We start from the raw sequence: 16,942 nt of genomic DNA on the forward strand, positions 1-16,942 counted from the left end.
ATCAGTCTTGATGATATTCATTGCTGAAAAAACTCTTTCAACAGAAGCAGTGGAAATTGGTAAGACCAACGGCAACTCAATCAACTGATAAACTAGCGGATATTTGACATGGTTTTTTGTTTCAACCAACTTTATAGCAAGTTCTTCAATGCTTCCTAGTGAAGAAAAATCAACATTTTTTCTCATTTCACATCTGTACATCTCTAATTGATCTACCAATGTCATTCGATCAATTTCTGAGAAATCTTTAGGATAAATCTCTGCATACAAACTAATTTAACATAATAAAATCTTGAAAATGATTATTTTGGATCAAGGCAACTTATGCAAGAAAGCAATTCAATAGTAGATTCTGAAAAATGACTATTCATATATTGCATAATCATATCAAGAACCTGACATAAAAAATAAATATAGCAAACATTAATCAATAAAAATGTAAAGTTTAATAACAAAATAAAGTGAAAGTGATATGAAAAATACTAACCGAGTAAAAAGCATCAACGCGATAGTAGTGCAAATATGTAGTAGTTTGTTTCTCATGTCTTGGACGACCTCGGACCAACATAGTATCTTTCATGTTATTTGGCATCTCAATATCACTTTTAACACAAAACTCTGAAACATTAGCCAACAATTCATCCCATCCATCATCTCTCAATGATTGTAACTTACACTTGACACTTTCAACCATGTCTAAAGCATTCACTATATTTTGATTTTTCTCTTGCAATGCTTGTGACAAGACATTTGTTATACCCAACACCTTTTTCATAAAAAATAATATAAACACGAATTCAAGTCTTTCCATACGATCAATCAAACCCAAACCTACACCTTGTTGGTCAGGGCTAGTTCCACCATCATGAATATTTCCAACAACATCCATTACCACGGGCCACATCATTATAAGATGAAGTATTGTATAATAATGAGACCCCAACATGTGTCCCCAGGTCTTGCAAGGCTTGTCTCTTGATTGAGGCCTTTGCCAGTAGAAATTGCACTTTTCTCTATATGTGTAACTATATTTTCATGTTGTCTTTGTCGAAATGCATCTTTCCTTTTACATGATGCTCCAACCAAATTGACAATCTTAATCACATAACTACAGAAGTCATTGATAATGGGCATTTTTTCGCAAGACTAACGACAACTAATTGAACTTGATGCGCAAAGCAATGAACATACCTTGCATATGGATTATCCTTCAATATGAGTCAATTTAGGCCATTAAATCCTCCTCCCATATCATAAGCTCCATCATAACCTTGACCTCATAACCTTGATAAGGACAATCCATATTTTGTAAATAAATTATCAATAGCCTCTTTCAAAGTCTTGGATGAAGTGTCTGTCACATGCTCTATACAAAGAAATCTCTCAATCACTTGTCCACGAGAATCAACATATCTCAAAACAATAGCCATTTGTTCCTTCACTGAAATGTCTCTAGCTTCATCAACCATAAGTGAGAAAATCCGATCACCAATGTCTTCAATAATGAGTGATCTCACTTTTTCAGCACAAGAATGCACCAAGTCCTTCTGAATTTTTGGAGTAGTCATTTGGTTATTCTTGGGAGCATTTGCTTTCAATGTCATGGCAATCTTATCAACATGTGCTCAATACCAATAGAGTAACTCTAAAAAGTTACCCTTGTTCTTGGAACTTGAAGATTTATTATGCCCCCGAAAAGCTAAACCTTGTCTTAACAAAAATCGCACAACATCTAGAACCGTTGTCAATCTAACTCGATAAGCAATTTCCATTTCTGAACTATGTTGCGAAATTTTTTGTGTGACACTTTGTCGTGGGTTCTTGAACAATTCCAATTTATTAGCTGAAAAATTATGAATGGTAGCAACATTTCCTTCATGATCTTTGAAAGTAGAAATTGCATTATTCCAATTATTATACCCTGTTTTGGAAAACACATCCTTCCCGCTTTGCAATCCATAAGTTGTTGGTTTAAACAAATGATACCACAAGCAAAATGCAGAATTATTCTCTACACTATATTCTAGCCATGAAAAAGAATCCAACCATGAAGGATTGAAACACCTATATTCCCATATTTCTTCTTAGGAAAGTTGTGAGTCTTTGGTTGACATGGACCTTTTGCTACATAAGATCGTCTCACCTCATCTCTAATGTTGGCATCATATTTCTCAATCGGCATTCAAATCCTGGGATCTGCGATTAGGTTATTTTGATCAAACTCAACTCTTGCTCGTTTCGGACTTGAAGATGTGGTCGCGTTATTATCTTTAACACTCGACTCGATGCTTTTTGGTCTTTTAGTCAAAAACTTGTCCATATTAAATAACCTACACCATACAAAAATCTCAACACATTAACAATTTTGAAAATCAATAATCTCAACAAACTAGAGTTAGCAGATGAATAAACTAACTACTTGCTTCAATGGAACATATGCAACATTAGTTAAAACAATATAAATTATATAATTAAAAAAATTAAAAAAATATTAGAATAACCATTATGTTTCAATTTAAAAAATATATAATTAAAAAATAAAAAAAACATAATACTTTTTTGTGATAAATTATGCAGGCAGTAATTTAAAAAAAAAGTCATGGCCTTAGATTCACATCAAGCAAAAGATTTCAATATTGATAAAAATAAAAAAACCAGAACAAACAAGGAAAATAAATAAATTCTCCCATAGTTATAGCTTATAGCTATAAGGCATAGAAAGCATAGAATCAATATAGACCCATTTAACTAAAAATAATGCCAAAAAATGCAAAAGAAATTATAGTATCATGTCATGCCTAACTCTATTGGTATCCATAATCTAATTTTAATGACAAAATGCAGGTCCAAAAGAATTATCTTTAAATATAGTAACTTAATTCTGTTATTACATTAAGATTAGTCTTATAAAGAACATACACTAAGAAAGCATAGAGGTCAAACCAGTGGTTGATATACCTGTGTATATTAGAAGAAAGATAGGTACAAAAGAAAGTTAATGGGTGCACTATTTCAAGGATCTTTTATAATGGATGGTCTCTGGCAACTATGCTGGCCACTTCCTGAGCACTCTTTAATCTTTATCTCACCCTAGATATATATATATATATATATATAGTTTTTGTATTTCTTTGGCACATAGATGAAAGACCCACTCTTATGCATCTAATTAATCATTCATTCTCAACTCTCAAGCATCAAACATGACGGTCCCACTTTTTCTATTTCATAATTTTAAATTTTTAATCCATTCCTTTTGAGTTCCAAGAAGCTTTAAGAATTAAGATGCATGAATGTGAATCATGTGATCATACAATTCATACCACAAGATAAATAATTAATTTATGTAAGCAAGCATGAAGCATTCAAATTCACATTCACATCAGGAATGACAGGAAAGCATGTCGGGTCGTGGTTACTTTTCTAATTTTCTAAATTGCAGAAGTAGCTTGAAACTGCAGGGATAATCAAGGAGAATGAAAACACGGGTCTACTAGTCTACTACAAGCTCTACTGCTCAAGAGTCAGGAATTATCACAAACACAAGCAAGAGAAGGCTAAGATTCCGAGAAGCAGAGAAAAAAAGCATAAACGGAAAACATACCTCTAAGTCTCTGCTTTGGTGTAGTGGTGCTTAACTTTAGCCTTGTGATTGAGAAAAAGTTGTAACTTTGTGATTGAGAAGAAGCTGTGAGGCAATGTGACGGTGACTTTCGCAGCCAATAGTGAAACGAAATTGGTGGTGGTCCTGGTAGAAGCTAGGAGGTAAATTTGGGGAAAATTAATGGCTTCTGAATTTGAGGAAAATAAGAAAACTGATTTATTTAAGTGAAATGACGCAAGTGAAACACGCGTTTCGCATTAAGTGAAACGATTTTTTTTTTAAATGACAACTTCTTCATGACCCTCTTGGCTTAATCTTCTCAACTCTCAAGCAGTCAAGCACTCAAGCGCATCCGATATTCTCAACACTCCGTGACTCAGTGGCAGGCCGGCAGCCAAACCACGGCCTCTCTGCCCTCTCCTTCGGACCTTCACGGCTCCGCCCAATGACGGTTGGAAAATCGACAACCTGGACTGCGCCCCAACTTCAACCCAAGCTCAAACTTCATCGAACGATCCGAATAGAGATATTCCAAAGTTTTCTGGCCAGCCAGCCTGGGCTGCCGACCATGTAGGTTTGCCACTGATCATTGCATCTTTCTCTTGATAAAGCTTGGAACCTGTAGCTACTTCCCATTACTTCACTGAATAATGGGATTGGGAGCTTCAACACAAAACCTCAAAGGTGAGTTAATTTCTCTCCTTTTTTCCCCTTGTTTGATCATTTTTTGTTTGTGATCTTATTTGTGTGTAGAGAATGAATGATTATGGCTATGCATGGGTGTGAAAGATGGAGTGCTATCCTTGACTGGAGCTCACAGCTGGATCAGTAGAGATTAGGGCAGAGGATGAAGAATAGGGGAGGAAATTTCGGGGAAGAGAAGAAAAATTTCCAGCTGGCGCTAACGTGGCATGGAGGAGAAGACACGTGGATAAGTAGCCTACTTGGAAAGTCCACGTGGGAAGTTGACATGGAAAGGTGATGTCCATGTCAACAAACCAGTGTACACATCAACAAACCTATGCCGGAACAACCTTAGTGCCCTCCCGTTGAAACAAGATTGAAGTAATGTGCTCAATTTGTTACAAATTGAAATTAAGCACTCAAGTTAAAACACGGGCAAAGTTAAGTACCCACCCAAAAAAATTACCCAAGTAGCTAGTGTTGGCATCTTCTTCTCGAAGCCACATAACCTTTACCCTCAGTTTCCAATATTCCTCTTGTTGTTTGAGTAGTAAAAAGTATCACCTTTTAGCTTCCTCGTAGCACTAAAATTCTCTTTGGTCTCATCTTTTTTGCAGTTTTTCCATTTGACATTTGATTCTAGAGATGTTCCATTGGAAGTGTTGCACTTTGTTTGTTCCCCATGTGGAGAGTGTAGCCTTGCATCTGCATCCTTTCATAGAAATTACTGGTAGGGTCATCAATCCAACTTTTTTCCATTATTGTGAAACACTCATCTTCTCCAAGCCACACATTTTTAAACATAAATCTGGATCACCTTCTTATTTCATCCCATTATCGGGAGTGTAGGAAGAGTAGTAAGTGATTTGAGTTACTAGAAGGGAGATTGCTTAATTTGTAATGCGGAAAAATTGTTGTCTAGCTCAGAGTGGCGAGCCCTCTGTCGAGTTTCTCTTCAACCCGGTTTAGAGAACCTGAGCTTCTTTCCCATGTAAATGGATAGCCTTCCATGTTGAGGTCCATCAAACCACTATCATCAATTGCTTTGTTAAAGCTTGCTAGCAACCGATCCGGTTGAGGAAGACCACCTCTTTTTTCACCTAGTGACAACATGTCATTGAAGTCTCCTCTATACACCTAAGGGAAGATGATCTGCATGCTAATGCGTGGAGCAACGTCCATGATAGTTGTCACTTGCTTCGTAATGGCACACCGTAAAAGCCAGTCAATCTCCAATGTTCCCAAGCAGGAATGTGGATCTCCGCATCAATGAAGCGTTTTGAGTGACGCAATTGGGATATACCTTGGAAGAACTTCCAAAATAGCACAAGCCCACCACTCCGTCCTTCATAGTCCACTAAAAATATTCCTTCCATTCCCATTTTGTCTTTCAAAACTTGAAGTTTCTTTTTGATGCAGCGTTCCAAAAAAAAAAAAATTGGTTTCTATGTTGTAATCAAGTCCATGAGGACTTGAACTATACATGGGCTGCGAAGTCCATGTCAGTTCTAGCTAAGGATACTCATGGCTCTTGGCGGGGCTGTCCTCCAAGTCCTACTAAGTATTCCTGTGTTGTTTCAAAATGAGTGCCTTTGTTACATGTCTCTTTCTCACTAGCAAGAATCTGATTTGCATTATCAGCAAGAGTAGAGCACTCACATTAAGAAAGGGCCATATGCTTTTTCAGCTTCAAGGTTGTGAGAGTCATAAATGAGCGCGCAAAATCTCACTGTGGCCAATATCCCCACAAAAAAAACATAAAGTTGGCAGTCTTTCGTATTAGAAGTTCACCCAGCTGTGTTCTCCTCCCTGTCTCTTGATTTTCATTCACCTCTTAAGCGGCCTTTTAACATATAGTGAGACTTGTATTCTGAGGTAGTTGTGCCAAGCTCCTGAAAAGTTGTTGACATCAGATGCGATTTATTTTCCTATATGGGTTCCAATATTAGGGAATATCATGGAGTTGAATCCAGAAGCACCGTTCATGGAGATCAATGTGGTTCACCTGCTCTTCTCTCTTCAAACATCTGCATAAAAGGAGGTGGTTATCAAACGTCCACGGTCTATTTTCCAGCACCCTTTGCACATCTAGCTTAAGAAAAAAATGGAATATGTAAAGAGGATTCGGTGCTTCCTTTGAGCCTTCTCTTACATCCACTCCCTTAACCTACCGCCGAACTGAGACCAGAACCCGACTCAATGAGGCAAACTGGATTGCCTTACCGGTGGTAAGGAATCACCCTATAACACAAAGGTTATATTCACAGAAGCTTTTCCTTTCCTCAACTTCTTGAGCATATTCAACTGTAGCATTTTCCTCCTCTTCCAGAGAAACGGCTGCCTAGCAATTCGTCAAATGAGACTCCAAACGAGGCTCCATGCAACTGGTCCAAGAAGCAAACACAGCAATAGACATGTTATGAAATATCATTGTGGTACCAACATATGCAGAAAATAACAATTGCATGCACCAAGAAATCAAATAAAAAAATCTTGTATAAAAATTTATCACCGAATGCCATCATGCATATTTTTTTTTTCTAAAACTCGAAGTTCATATTCAACATCTTGTAAATACAAAAACAAAAGTCAACCAATACTTTTAAACAAATGCAATTCTTCCATCCAATTTCAACCAAAATGTAAATAATATTGTGTTCAAATGATTCAACATATATGTTAGATCTAGTGTAATGAGGAACTGTAATTCAAATATAAATTAGTTCCTATTTCTAAGGCATTCTGGTAGATATCTACTAGATAGAAGATGTAAATTATAAAAGGCTTGTTTTTCAGCCTTTACATTTTTTATATAGTACAGTGTATTCAACATAGTTTTTCTCCTTCTAAATTGCTTATATCGTATCAGAGATAATAAACATTTAGTGACTTGAGAAGAGCACAATGTCAAGAATAAGCATAGGTGATGATTTAGAAGTGCCTTCAGGCATCCTCCATCTACCTCTAAAATTGTTCCCACTGTACACTTAGAGAATTCATCCCTTACCCTCCAAATTACCACCCATAAACTCAATGGAAAAAAATTTCCTTCAATGGTCTTGATCGCCAGCTATGGTTATTTGAGGTAAGGGTAGGTTTTTTGGATGGATCCTCTCCAAGGCCTGCAATACATGATCCCAAATATCCGAATTGGGATGCAACCAATTCAATGGTCATGGTGTGGCTTATTCACTCGATGGAAGATAGTATTGGTGACACTTATCTTTTCTATTCAACTGCAAAGGAGATTTGGGATGTAGTTTCACTTGTGTATTTAGACTTAGATAATTCTTCACAACTATTTTAATAGTGCAACAGGGCACGTAATTTCCTCCAAGGGGATTGAGAGGTCACTGAATACTTTAACTTTTTTTTAAAAAAAATTATGGCAAGAGGTGGACCTTCTTATTGTGTGCCCATGGAAAGATGTCAATGATGGAGTGTTATTAAAAAATGCTAGATAAAGATCGGATTTATGATTTTCTAGCTGGTCTTAATAAAGAACTTGATGACGTCCGAGGCTGAATTCTAGGCATTCACACTTTGGCACCAATTGATGACGTGTTCTCAGAGGTTCGAAGGGAAGAACATCATCGGCGTGTTATGCTCGGATATTCCAACTTTGTTTCATCTGAAACCACAAACCATGCTATCCGCAAGAATGATTCAAGCCGATTTCATTCCAAGAAGATGCAAACATGGTGTGATCACTGCCAACACCCTTATCATACCAATGACACGTGTTGGAAGCTTTATGGAAAGCCGATAGATTGGGTTCCAAATAAATTTTAAAAAAAGGTACAACCTACCATAGCAACCGCTATAGATTCACCATCTGCTTCATTCATTTTTCGAAAGCCCAACTGGATCATCTATGCAACCTTCTTGCTGCCCCACGAGCAACATGAACTTCACTCATGGCCCAATCTGATAGTAAGATGGCGGACTCAGGTAGTTATGATTGTTAATTCAGGAGCAACTGATCACATGACAGATCGTGAATATTTTTTTTAGTCCTACACACCAAGTTCAAGGCAACACAGGGTGAAGATTGCAGATGGTTCTTTATCTATAGTTGCTAGAACAGGAAACATTCAAATTAGTTTAACTATTACTCTTAAAATGTTTTACATGTTCCGAAATTAATGTGCAATCTTATTTCTGTTTAGAAATTGATGATGGATCTACCATGTCAAATTAATTTTTCACATTCAATGCGTGTTTTTCAAGATTTGATCTCAAGGAAGAAGATTGAGAGTGCTAAAGCAATTGATGTATTGTATTATCTGGCGAGTGAAACTTCCATGATAGGGAAAGTTAATTCAGCTCTGAGTTCTTCAGTTTCTCAACAAATAATGTTGCTTAATTTTTGTTTAGGTTACCCAAGGCTTCCACATTTGAAACATTTGATTCCTTCTTTGTTTCAGAATAAAACCCCATCATTTCAATGCGATATTTGTCAACTGGCCAAACATAAACGAAGTCATTTTTTAGCACAACCTTATAGTCCCTCCAACCCATTTACTCTGATTCATAGTGATATCTGGGGACCATCTCAAGTTAATACTCTTACAAATCACAAGTGGTTTATTACATTTATTGACGATCATTCTCGTATGTCATGGGTCTATCTCCTAAAAGACAAATCATATGTAGGAAAATCTTTTAAGATGTTTTATCAAATTGTTCAAACACAGTTTCATGCGAAAATTAAAATACTACGGACCGATAATGGAACTGAGTATTTTAATTCTCTTTTGGGCCATTTTTTCAAAGATCATGGCATTCTCCATCAAAGTTCTTGCATTGATACTACTAAACAAAATGGTATTGCTAAATGAAAAATCGCCATCTTCTTGAAATTGCCAGATGACTTTTATTCTCAACTAATGTTCCTATACATTTTTGGGGGGATGCTATTCTTACTGCATGTTATTTAATTAATCGGTTACCTAGTAGAGTTTTGAATTTTCAAAAGCCAATTGATTCGTTCTCAGGGTGTTTTTCAGACTCGTTTGATTCAAGGGTTTTTGGTTGTATAGTTTTTGTTCATATTCCTAGCCAAGGTCGATCTAAACTACATCCTCGATCTCAAAAATGTGCTTTCTTGGGGTATTCTTCGACTCAAAAAGGCTAAAGGTGTTATTCCCCTGAAAAAAGAAAGTATTTTATGTCCATTGATGTCACCTTCTTTGAAAATCAGCCATTTTTGGGGATAGTTTGTCTCAGGGGGAGATTCCAAGGGAGCTAAATCTACCAACAAACTTCTGTTTTCAGGATTGTTTTTCTTAACCAGAAATTCAAATTCAAAGTCCAACTCAAATTCAAATTCATAGTCCTATGATCCTATCTCCACAAAATCCAAACCTAGAGAATATAGAAACCAAAAAATCTCAGCCCATTCCACATTCGGTGACTAAAATTAATCTAGAAGGAAATCAGCCTATTTTAGGGGAAGTAGAAAATTATCACACTTCTGAGTTTCAAATTCAAACACCCCAAGTGAGTCTGCCCCAAAAATCTACTGCCAAGAATACAAAAACAACTAAAAGAGAAAATTGTTTCAAAAACTTCAGCGACATGTCCAGAAAATCAAACCTATGAACCACCTGAAACACAACCTTAATTTCCTCATACCAATTCTGAGAGTCAGTCTACCAAAAATAAAAAAATGTAGCCCTTTAAACTTTCCTACTCATGGAAGAATCAACTAATGGATAAACATGAGATTAATGCTTTGCACAATCAAGATTCTGACTCAGAATTAAATCTGAAATTGGATGATCTTGAGGTTTTCGTGGCATTGAGGAAAGGAACAAGGTCTTGTACTCAACATCCAATTTCCAACTTTGTCAGACATGATCATCTTTCAAACTCTATGAAGGCTCTGGCTGTGAAGTTAGCTGAAGAATCAATACCAAAAACAGTGGAAGAAGCCTTGAATCACCCAAAATGGAAAACAACTATTATGGAAGAGATGCAAGAATTGAAGACAAACAAGACTTGGGAAGCGGTTGACAAGCCCAATGATAAAATACCTGTGGGTTGTAAATGGGTTTTTGTGATAAAATACAAGGCGGATGAAACTATAGACCAATATAAGGCTCGTTTGGTTGCGAAATGGTATACTCAAACTTATGGAATTGATTATCAAGAGACATTTGCACCGGTGGCTAAAAACAATACAGTAAGAGTTTTACTATCACTACTGCTAATTTTGATTGGCCGTTACAACAACGAGATGTAAAAAATGCATTCTTAAATGGAGAACTTGTTGAAGAAGTTTTCATGGATTTGTCTCCAGGATTTAATGCAAAAAAGCAAAAGTGGAAAAGTGTGCTTATTATGAAAGTCACTCTACGGCTTGAAGCAATCTCCAAGAGTATGGTTTGATATGACAAGCACAAGCTGATCATACACTGTTTTTCAAGATAAGAGGAGGTAAGAAAGCAATCTTAATTTTGTATGTTGATGATATAATTCTAACAAGAGATGATATTGAAGAAATTATCAAGATTAAAAAAGAACTAGCCACAGAGTTTGAAATGAAAGATCTAAGAAATTTGAGATATTTTTTGGGAATGGAAGTGGCAAGAAACCAACAAGGAATTTTTGTGTCTCAAAGACTTGTTAAGGGAGACAGGTATGATGGGGTGCAAGCCGGCAGATACACCCATGGATCCAAACATCAAATTAGGAGTTCAAGAAGACAATATTCCTATTGATCGTGGGAGATTTCAAAAGCAATTGGGTAAGTTAAGATATATTTATCCCATACCAGACTTGATATCAATTTTGCAATAAGTTATATCAGTCAATTTATGCATGCTTCAATTGAAGAACATATGGGAGCAGTACATCGAGTCTTGTGTTATTTAAAAGGGGCGTCGGGTAAAGGTTTGTTTTTTAAGAAAACAAAAAATCGTAGAATAGAGGCATTCACTGATGCAGATTTGGCAGGTTCATTTTCAGATAGAAGATCTACATATGGATATTGTTCCTTTATTTGGGGGAACTTGGTTACTTGGAGGAGCAAAAAACAGAATGTTGTGGCTTGAAGCAGTGCCGAAGCTGAATTGAGATCATTAGCACATGTAATATGTGAATTAATGTGATTGAAACGACTTTTGGAGGAGCTAAAGATGATAATATAAGGTCCTCTAAAACTATTCTGTTACAATAAAGCTGTCATCAATATTTCTCATAATCCAGTGCATCATGATAGAACAAAACATGTTTAAGTTGACAAACATTTTATTAAAGAAAAAATTGAAGATGGAACTATTTGTGTTGTTTATGTCCCGACTACACGTCAAGTTACAGCTTTCCTAACTAAAGGACTTGGGAGGCCATTGTTTGAGAAATTTGTTGACAAGCTCAGTTTGTTTAATTTGTATAGTAGAACTTGAGGGAAAATGTTGAATCCAGTGTAATTAGAAACTGTAATTCAAATATAAATTAATTCTTATTTCTAAGGCATTCTGGTAGATATCTACAAGATAGAAGATGTAAATTATAAAAGGCTTGTTTTTCAGCCTTAACATTTTTGATATAGTACAGTGTATTCAACACAATTTCCCTCCTAAATTGATTATAATATAATAAAAATTAAAAACCAAAAAAAAAAAAAAAAATTTAACATTCAGAATGGCCCTGGAGAAACAAAATTATCATATATATAATTCTATGTTAAAACTGGTATAACTGAGATATGTGATTTGAGTTTCGATTTCAACAATGGACAGACCTATATATTTTTTCTTCTCAAAGAATGGGAGCTTCACATTTCGGCCATAAGCCCAACCAAAGAACAACTAAAGAACCAGAGAAAAAATAACAAAGAGAGGCAAAAAAAGACGATGACCTATAGATATGCTTAAATTGTTTACACATTATGACTTTCATTGCCAAGTAGCATATCTTCCTCTTTCAGGGTTTCTTCCGAGGAGAGTTCTATGATCGGTTTTGATGTCACCTTGTTCCATTTATTCTCAACTCGAAAGAAAATATACTGAAATTGCTGTAATATCTCCAATGCTGAGATTGTGAGAACTGTCAGATAGTTATGACGAAGATGGGCCGAAAGTTTGCACGTAAATGTGAATCTAAAAATCAGGTTGCTTCCAATCACCCAATAATATACCTGTAATGAGGTATAAATAATTTTCGGTAAAAGGACAACTTGGAAGATCGCACGATAAAGGAATTACTGCAAGAGATATATACCCATTGAATCCCGTAAAGTAAGGTTGTGAGGAAATGCTGAGTGATGAACTTGAAAATTCGGGAGAGAACACTGCAAACAAGAAATATTTGATATGGTTAACAGAGAAGGAAAACAATTGAAATACTTTTACCGCAAAATGAAAACTGTACATACCTCAAGTCCCAATCACGAGTCGCATCCCAGTAAAATGAATAAAATGAATTAATGATACTTGATAGAAGCCAGAGGGACCGATAGAAATTGGTCCAATTATCAGGAAATACATGATACTTGAGGGCTGACAGAAAAATCACTAGACATGGGTTTGCACAATCCAGTAGTAATTTGGGCTTTTGAATTCCTCATTATACATCTTAAATTTCTCTACTTACATCATACAAATTTAGAAAATGGGTTTTAAAATGGACAAGATAACTTTCCATCATCATATTCATAATGATATGTGATCATTAGTATTAGATCTTTTCTACTAATGTTTAAAAAACAAGAGAGGACAAGTTGTAAATGTTGCCTAAATTTTTGTCATCAACAAATCCATGGATGGGAATAGTTTGAAGATGATTACTTTAGGGAGATGTTTGGTTTGTGGTTGCAACCCGCAAGATGCCCTTACACAATTAAATAATAAAAATTTAATTCTCGAGAATCTGATTTCTAAAATTATTCGAACAGCATGTTTGGTTTGTGAATAATCCAATTCAAAGGTTCACAAGTTTTTTAGTTTGACATAATTGATATACAAAAAATTTGTCTAGTAATATAACAATATAATGAAACCAAATCTCCAAACTACCTTTTATGTTAATAATAAATTTGGCACATAAAAGATTCGGCTCCTGCTAGATTTATTATCCAAGGAACTCCTTCAATGACCTTGAATTACCTTTGTGATGAGCAACTTCTCGTGGCCATAAATGTTTTCACAACCCTAGTTGTCCAAAAAGGATATTTTTGGAATAAGAACACATGTAAACTTTCTAACTAGACAGGAATGTGACATAACAAAAGTATTCGGAGGTAATCACTTTACCATGATTTGTTCGAAAGTAGAAATCACAAAGTTGCAGTATTCATATGAATATTGCTAAATTATGTCTCTCAAACATAGGCATCTTCCAAGCCTTTACAAGATGTTTCAGGATTTGGCAAGATTCCTTTACAAGCAAAAATGATGATGAGAGTGCTCAAAATGTAATTCAAAAGAAAGAAATGGGTTCATATGCATAAACCTATCAGCAAATACAATCAGCAATTGCGGTCAATACTGTTTGCATACCCTCTATCTCTATGATAATATTTGCATATTTGAAGTGAAATTACCAAGGAAACCTTTGTGAACTTGTCCTAGAAACCAAACAAAAGAAAAGATGCTTTGACTAAATTACAATCATATTAAACTAGTACCAGCTGTTATAATAAATAGTTTTCTGTTGCAAAAGAACAAAGACTGAGGCATGCATACAACAGTTAAGACTGTTCAAGGTGCATTACTTCCTAACAAAACGATGAATGTCAAATATATGTGCCAGATATGTTTTTCCACCTTGGGCATCCATGAACCCAAAGATGAAATGAGAATTTGCATTTCTTAGCAGGTCTAGATAATAGCAATATTGTGTTTACAATTAACAAGACAATAGAAAAGGGTTAAAGTTGTGAGACTGCCATTCAAAAGGGAGGTTTTCGCTTTTGTATCCTTGTATTTGCTTGTATTGCAAATTTTTAGGCACAAATTGGTTTCATTTTTTAGATTTGATCATCATTAGGTGATGATTTTGATTTAGTTATTGGAGAATGAAATTTTCTTAAAATAACATTAGATTTTGACTAATGATTAGAGAAAAAAAATAGTTTCATAGCATATTGTGGATACATAAATTACCAAACATCATAGAGCGATTAAGAATATAAATTATGTAAATGTAATTTATCACTAAGCATGCCAGTATCAACAGTATGGAAGTCCTTTATTTCGATTTTGACAGTATCAAAACAATAAGAATGTAAAAATTCGTTCCAATGCCTCTTAATCTGCTGCAAATGAAATTATAAAGCAAAAGAAGGCATGATAGAAAAAAGGAAGTCAAAAATCCATAAGGACTTACAGTAGTTTAAACAAGGATGTAAGATTCAATCAAATGCCAGTTAGTTACTAACAAAATCACAAACAAATAAAGACGTGATGGAAGACGGAAATCCAAAAAACCCTTTCAGTAATTATTACTTGTAGCGCTAATTTAATGTTTCCATACAATTTTTTTATTTTAAAAAAAAAAGAGAGAGAGAATTACTTCATAATAAACCATTAGTGAGAAATAACACTGGCCTGCTTGTTGACCATCGGACATATGGAATGCTCCAAATCTGAGACAACCTGCAAAGCATTGGTAATCAGAAGGCTAATAAGCATCAAAGTTGACTGGTATCTGTATATCAAATTTATTTTACATCATTAAACATTCCACAAAATTCTCAATGACAGTATCCAAAGATAACTTGTATGATAAGACATCAGAGAAATAAAAGGAATGCAAAACTAGTTGCAAGGTACAGACCAAATTAGAATTATATCATCAACAATCATCTTTTTCATTGTCTCACATAAGAAAGCACAGAGGCATTATTAGTAGTTATAATCACAACACTCAGGTGCATATCATATGCAATCACCCATGCCCCAAAAAAAAGAAAAGAAAAGAAAAGAAAAGAAATTCTCAATCAAAAAAGAAATTTTGTGAAAAAATCCTCAAGAGTACAAGTTCAGTCATCATATTTTGGCAAAAAATTCAACTACATAATGTGAGTGGCCTCGCATTTATTCACTTTTATGTATTCAATGCTCTAAGATATTCAATGTCATAAAAGAAATGGCATACCTTTGACACATATGCTAGAATATCAGCCAAGAAAAAATCACAAAATGTAATTGCCTGAAAATAGAATTAAATGATTAAATACAATGTCAAACCTCAGCTACAACATGAATTATAAAAGTGATTATCTAGAGTAACCAGAGAACCCAGTCGCAAATCATAAGAACCACTGTATAAGCCATACCCGATGTCTTAGGAGAAAATTAAATTTAATCACTAAATAATGAGATGTTCCACACAATGGCTAACACATTTTCAGTTTGCATTTTAACCATGAAAATAGAACATGATCTAAATTTAAGCTTTGACAATATTGACTGAGAAATACATGAGTGATGACAACATAATAGAGCAAAAAACAATTTAATAAGACAAATGTGCTGATCAGTGGTTAACAAGGAATGAAAAGACTTGCCTGCAACGGAAATGCTCTCAAAAGTGTCCTTAAAAAGTACTAACAGGATGATAAGTAGAATATGTCAAATGAATCATCACAACAAGCACACAGAGGATAACCTGCAATAATTGAAGAATACATTAAGATCATTTCGTTCCACATATGATTGAAAACTACACAAGCACAGGAATCATGAACAAGTGAAAAAAACTCATAAAGGCATAACATGACAAACCAGTCGTAGAAAATTAGCTAAATATTTCACAAACGAATATATGTGAAATATTTGCATTCAAATCAAACTGTAATGGCAAGAGACTAAAAGAACAAGTTTTATGGACGTTGGAAAAGGTTAAACAGTGAACAGAAAGTGCAATCTGTATTTTTCATTATTTGTGAAAACTTAAGGTGGAAGAAACGGTCAAGATAATCTCTATAGACAGATTTCATGAAAATTTAACTACTACAATGATAAGAAAGTAAAACCTTAATAGATAAGGTGTAAGTTTTATGCTTGAATTATTTACTTACAACTTCAATGCTTTAAAAATAATGTAATGAATGCTAACGACACATAATTCTCTACTGAGAGTATTAAAGGATTTTGAAATTAAGTTACTTGAAAGCAGATATGAAAATAACTTTTTTCGCTTATATCTATCATCAATAAAATATAGTCTTTTCTATCCTAGAACCATTGCCATTTTCATTTCTATATAACATAACTTGTTCAAAATATGCACATTCTTAAGCTTTTAAAGTGTGAAAACGCTGAAATTTGTAAGACATGTGCTACTAAAACTAAAATCCACACAAAACTGCTGTGTAATGACAAAATGGAATCAACAAAATAGGTAGGAGTAAAATCCATTGAGTCTCTCGTGCAGATGTGATTAATGGCAAGAGAAAATAATGAGATGCACACAATGATATCATACAAAAATCAAAATCAATCACTTAAAAAGTACTATATTATAATAAAAGAGCAACATAAACAGTTAAAGCTATCATCTAAATAGAAACTGATATTACACCGGTTGTGACGCAGTCCATGTGCGTAGAGATAAAGGTATGTAGTCATGCTCGTCGGAACCATGATAGTCATCTGTGTGGCACACTGCACAAATCTCTCAGATATTTTCAGGTAAAATGAATAT

At 34.8% G+C, this 16,942-nt stretch overlaps 2 protein-coding genes across 2 annotated transcripts; both read right to left on the reverse strand.

Moving 5' to 3' along the window:
• Nucleotides 1-302: 302 nt before the first annotated feature.
• LOC120273118 lies at nucleotides 303-889 on the reverse strand. The gene is made up of 2 exons (XM_039279767.1): nucleotides 488-889; nucleotides 303-395 (listed from the first exon to the last, which is right to left on the reverse strand). Exons 1-2 carry the CDS (start codon nucleotides 887-889, stop codon nucleotides 303-305), a joined length of 495 nt encoding a protein of 164 aa, XP_039135701.1.
• An 11,210-nt stretch (nucleotides 890-12,099) lies between these two features.
• On the reverse strand, nucleotides 12,100-15,570 carry LOC120273119 (protein ERD1 homolog 2-like). The gene is made up of 6 exons (XM_039279768.1): nucleotides 15,535-15,570; nucleotides 15,392-15,445; nucleotides 14,838-14,889; nucleotides 12,669-12,855; nucleotides 12,515-12,584; nucleotides 12,100-12,431 (listed from the first exon to the last, which is right to left on the reverse strand). Exons 1-6 carry the CDS (start codon nucleotides 15,568-15,570, stop codon nucleotides 12,174-12,176), a joined length of 657 nt encoding a protein of 218 aa, XP_039135702.1. The 3' UTR covers nucleotides 12,100-12,173.
• Nucleotides 15,571-16,942: the final 1,372 nt, after the last annotated feature.

The sequence above is a fragment of the Dioscorea cayenensis genome, chromosome 12, assembly GCF_009730915.1.
Source record: "Dioscorea cayenensis subsp. rotundata cultivar TDr96_F1 chromosome 12, TDr96_F1_v2_PseudoChromosome.rev07_lg8_w22 25.fasta, whole genome shotgun sequence".
NCBI lineage: Eukaryota > Viridiplantae > Streptophyta > Magnoliopsida > Dioscoreales > Dioscoreaceae > Dioscorea > Dioscorea cayenensis.

Coding starts and splice junctions, on each gene's coding strand:
- LOC120273118 (XM_039279767.1), bottom strand. CDS start 889: ATGGATGTTGTTGGAAATATTCATGATGGTGGAACTAGCCCTGACCAA. Junction 396..487: donor GCGTTGATGCTTTTTACTCG/GTTAGTATTTTT, acceptor TTTTTATGTCAG/GTTCTTGATATGATTATGCA.
- LOC120273119 (XM_039279768.1), bottom strand. CDS start 15,570: ATGGCTTATACAGTGGTTCTTATGATTTGCGACTGG. Junction 12,856..14,837: donor GATGGTCAACAAGCAGGCCA/GTGTTATTTCTC, acceptor ATGTATAATGAG/GAATTCAAAAGCCCAAATTA. Junction 12,585..12,668: donor ACTCGTGATTGGGACTTGAG/GTATGTACAGTT, acceptor TCTTGTTTGCAG/TGTTCTCTCCCGAATTTTCA.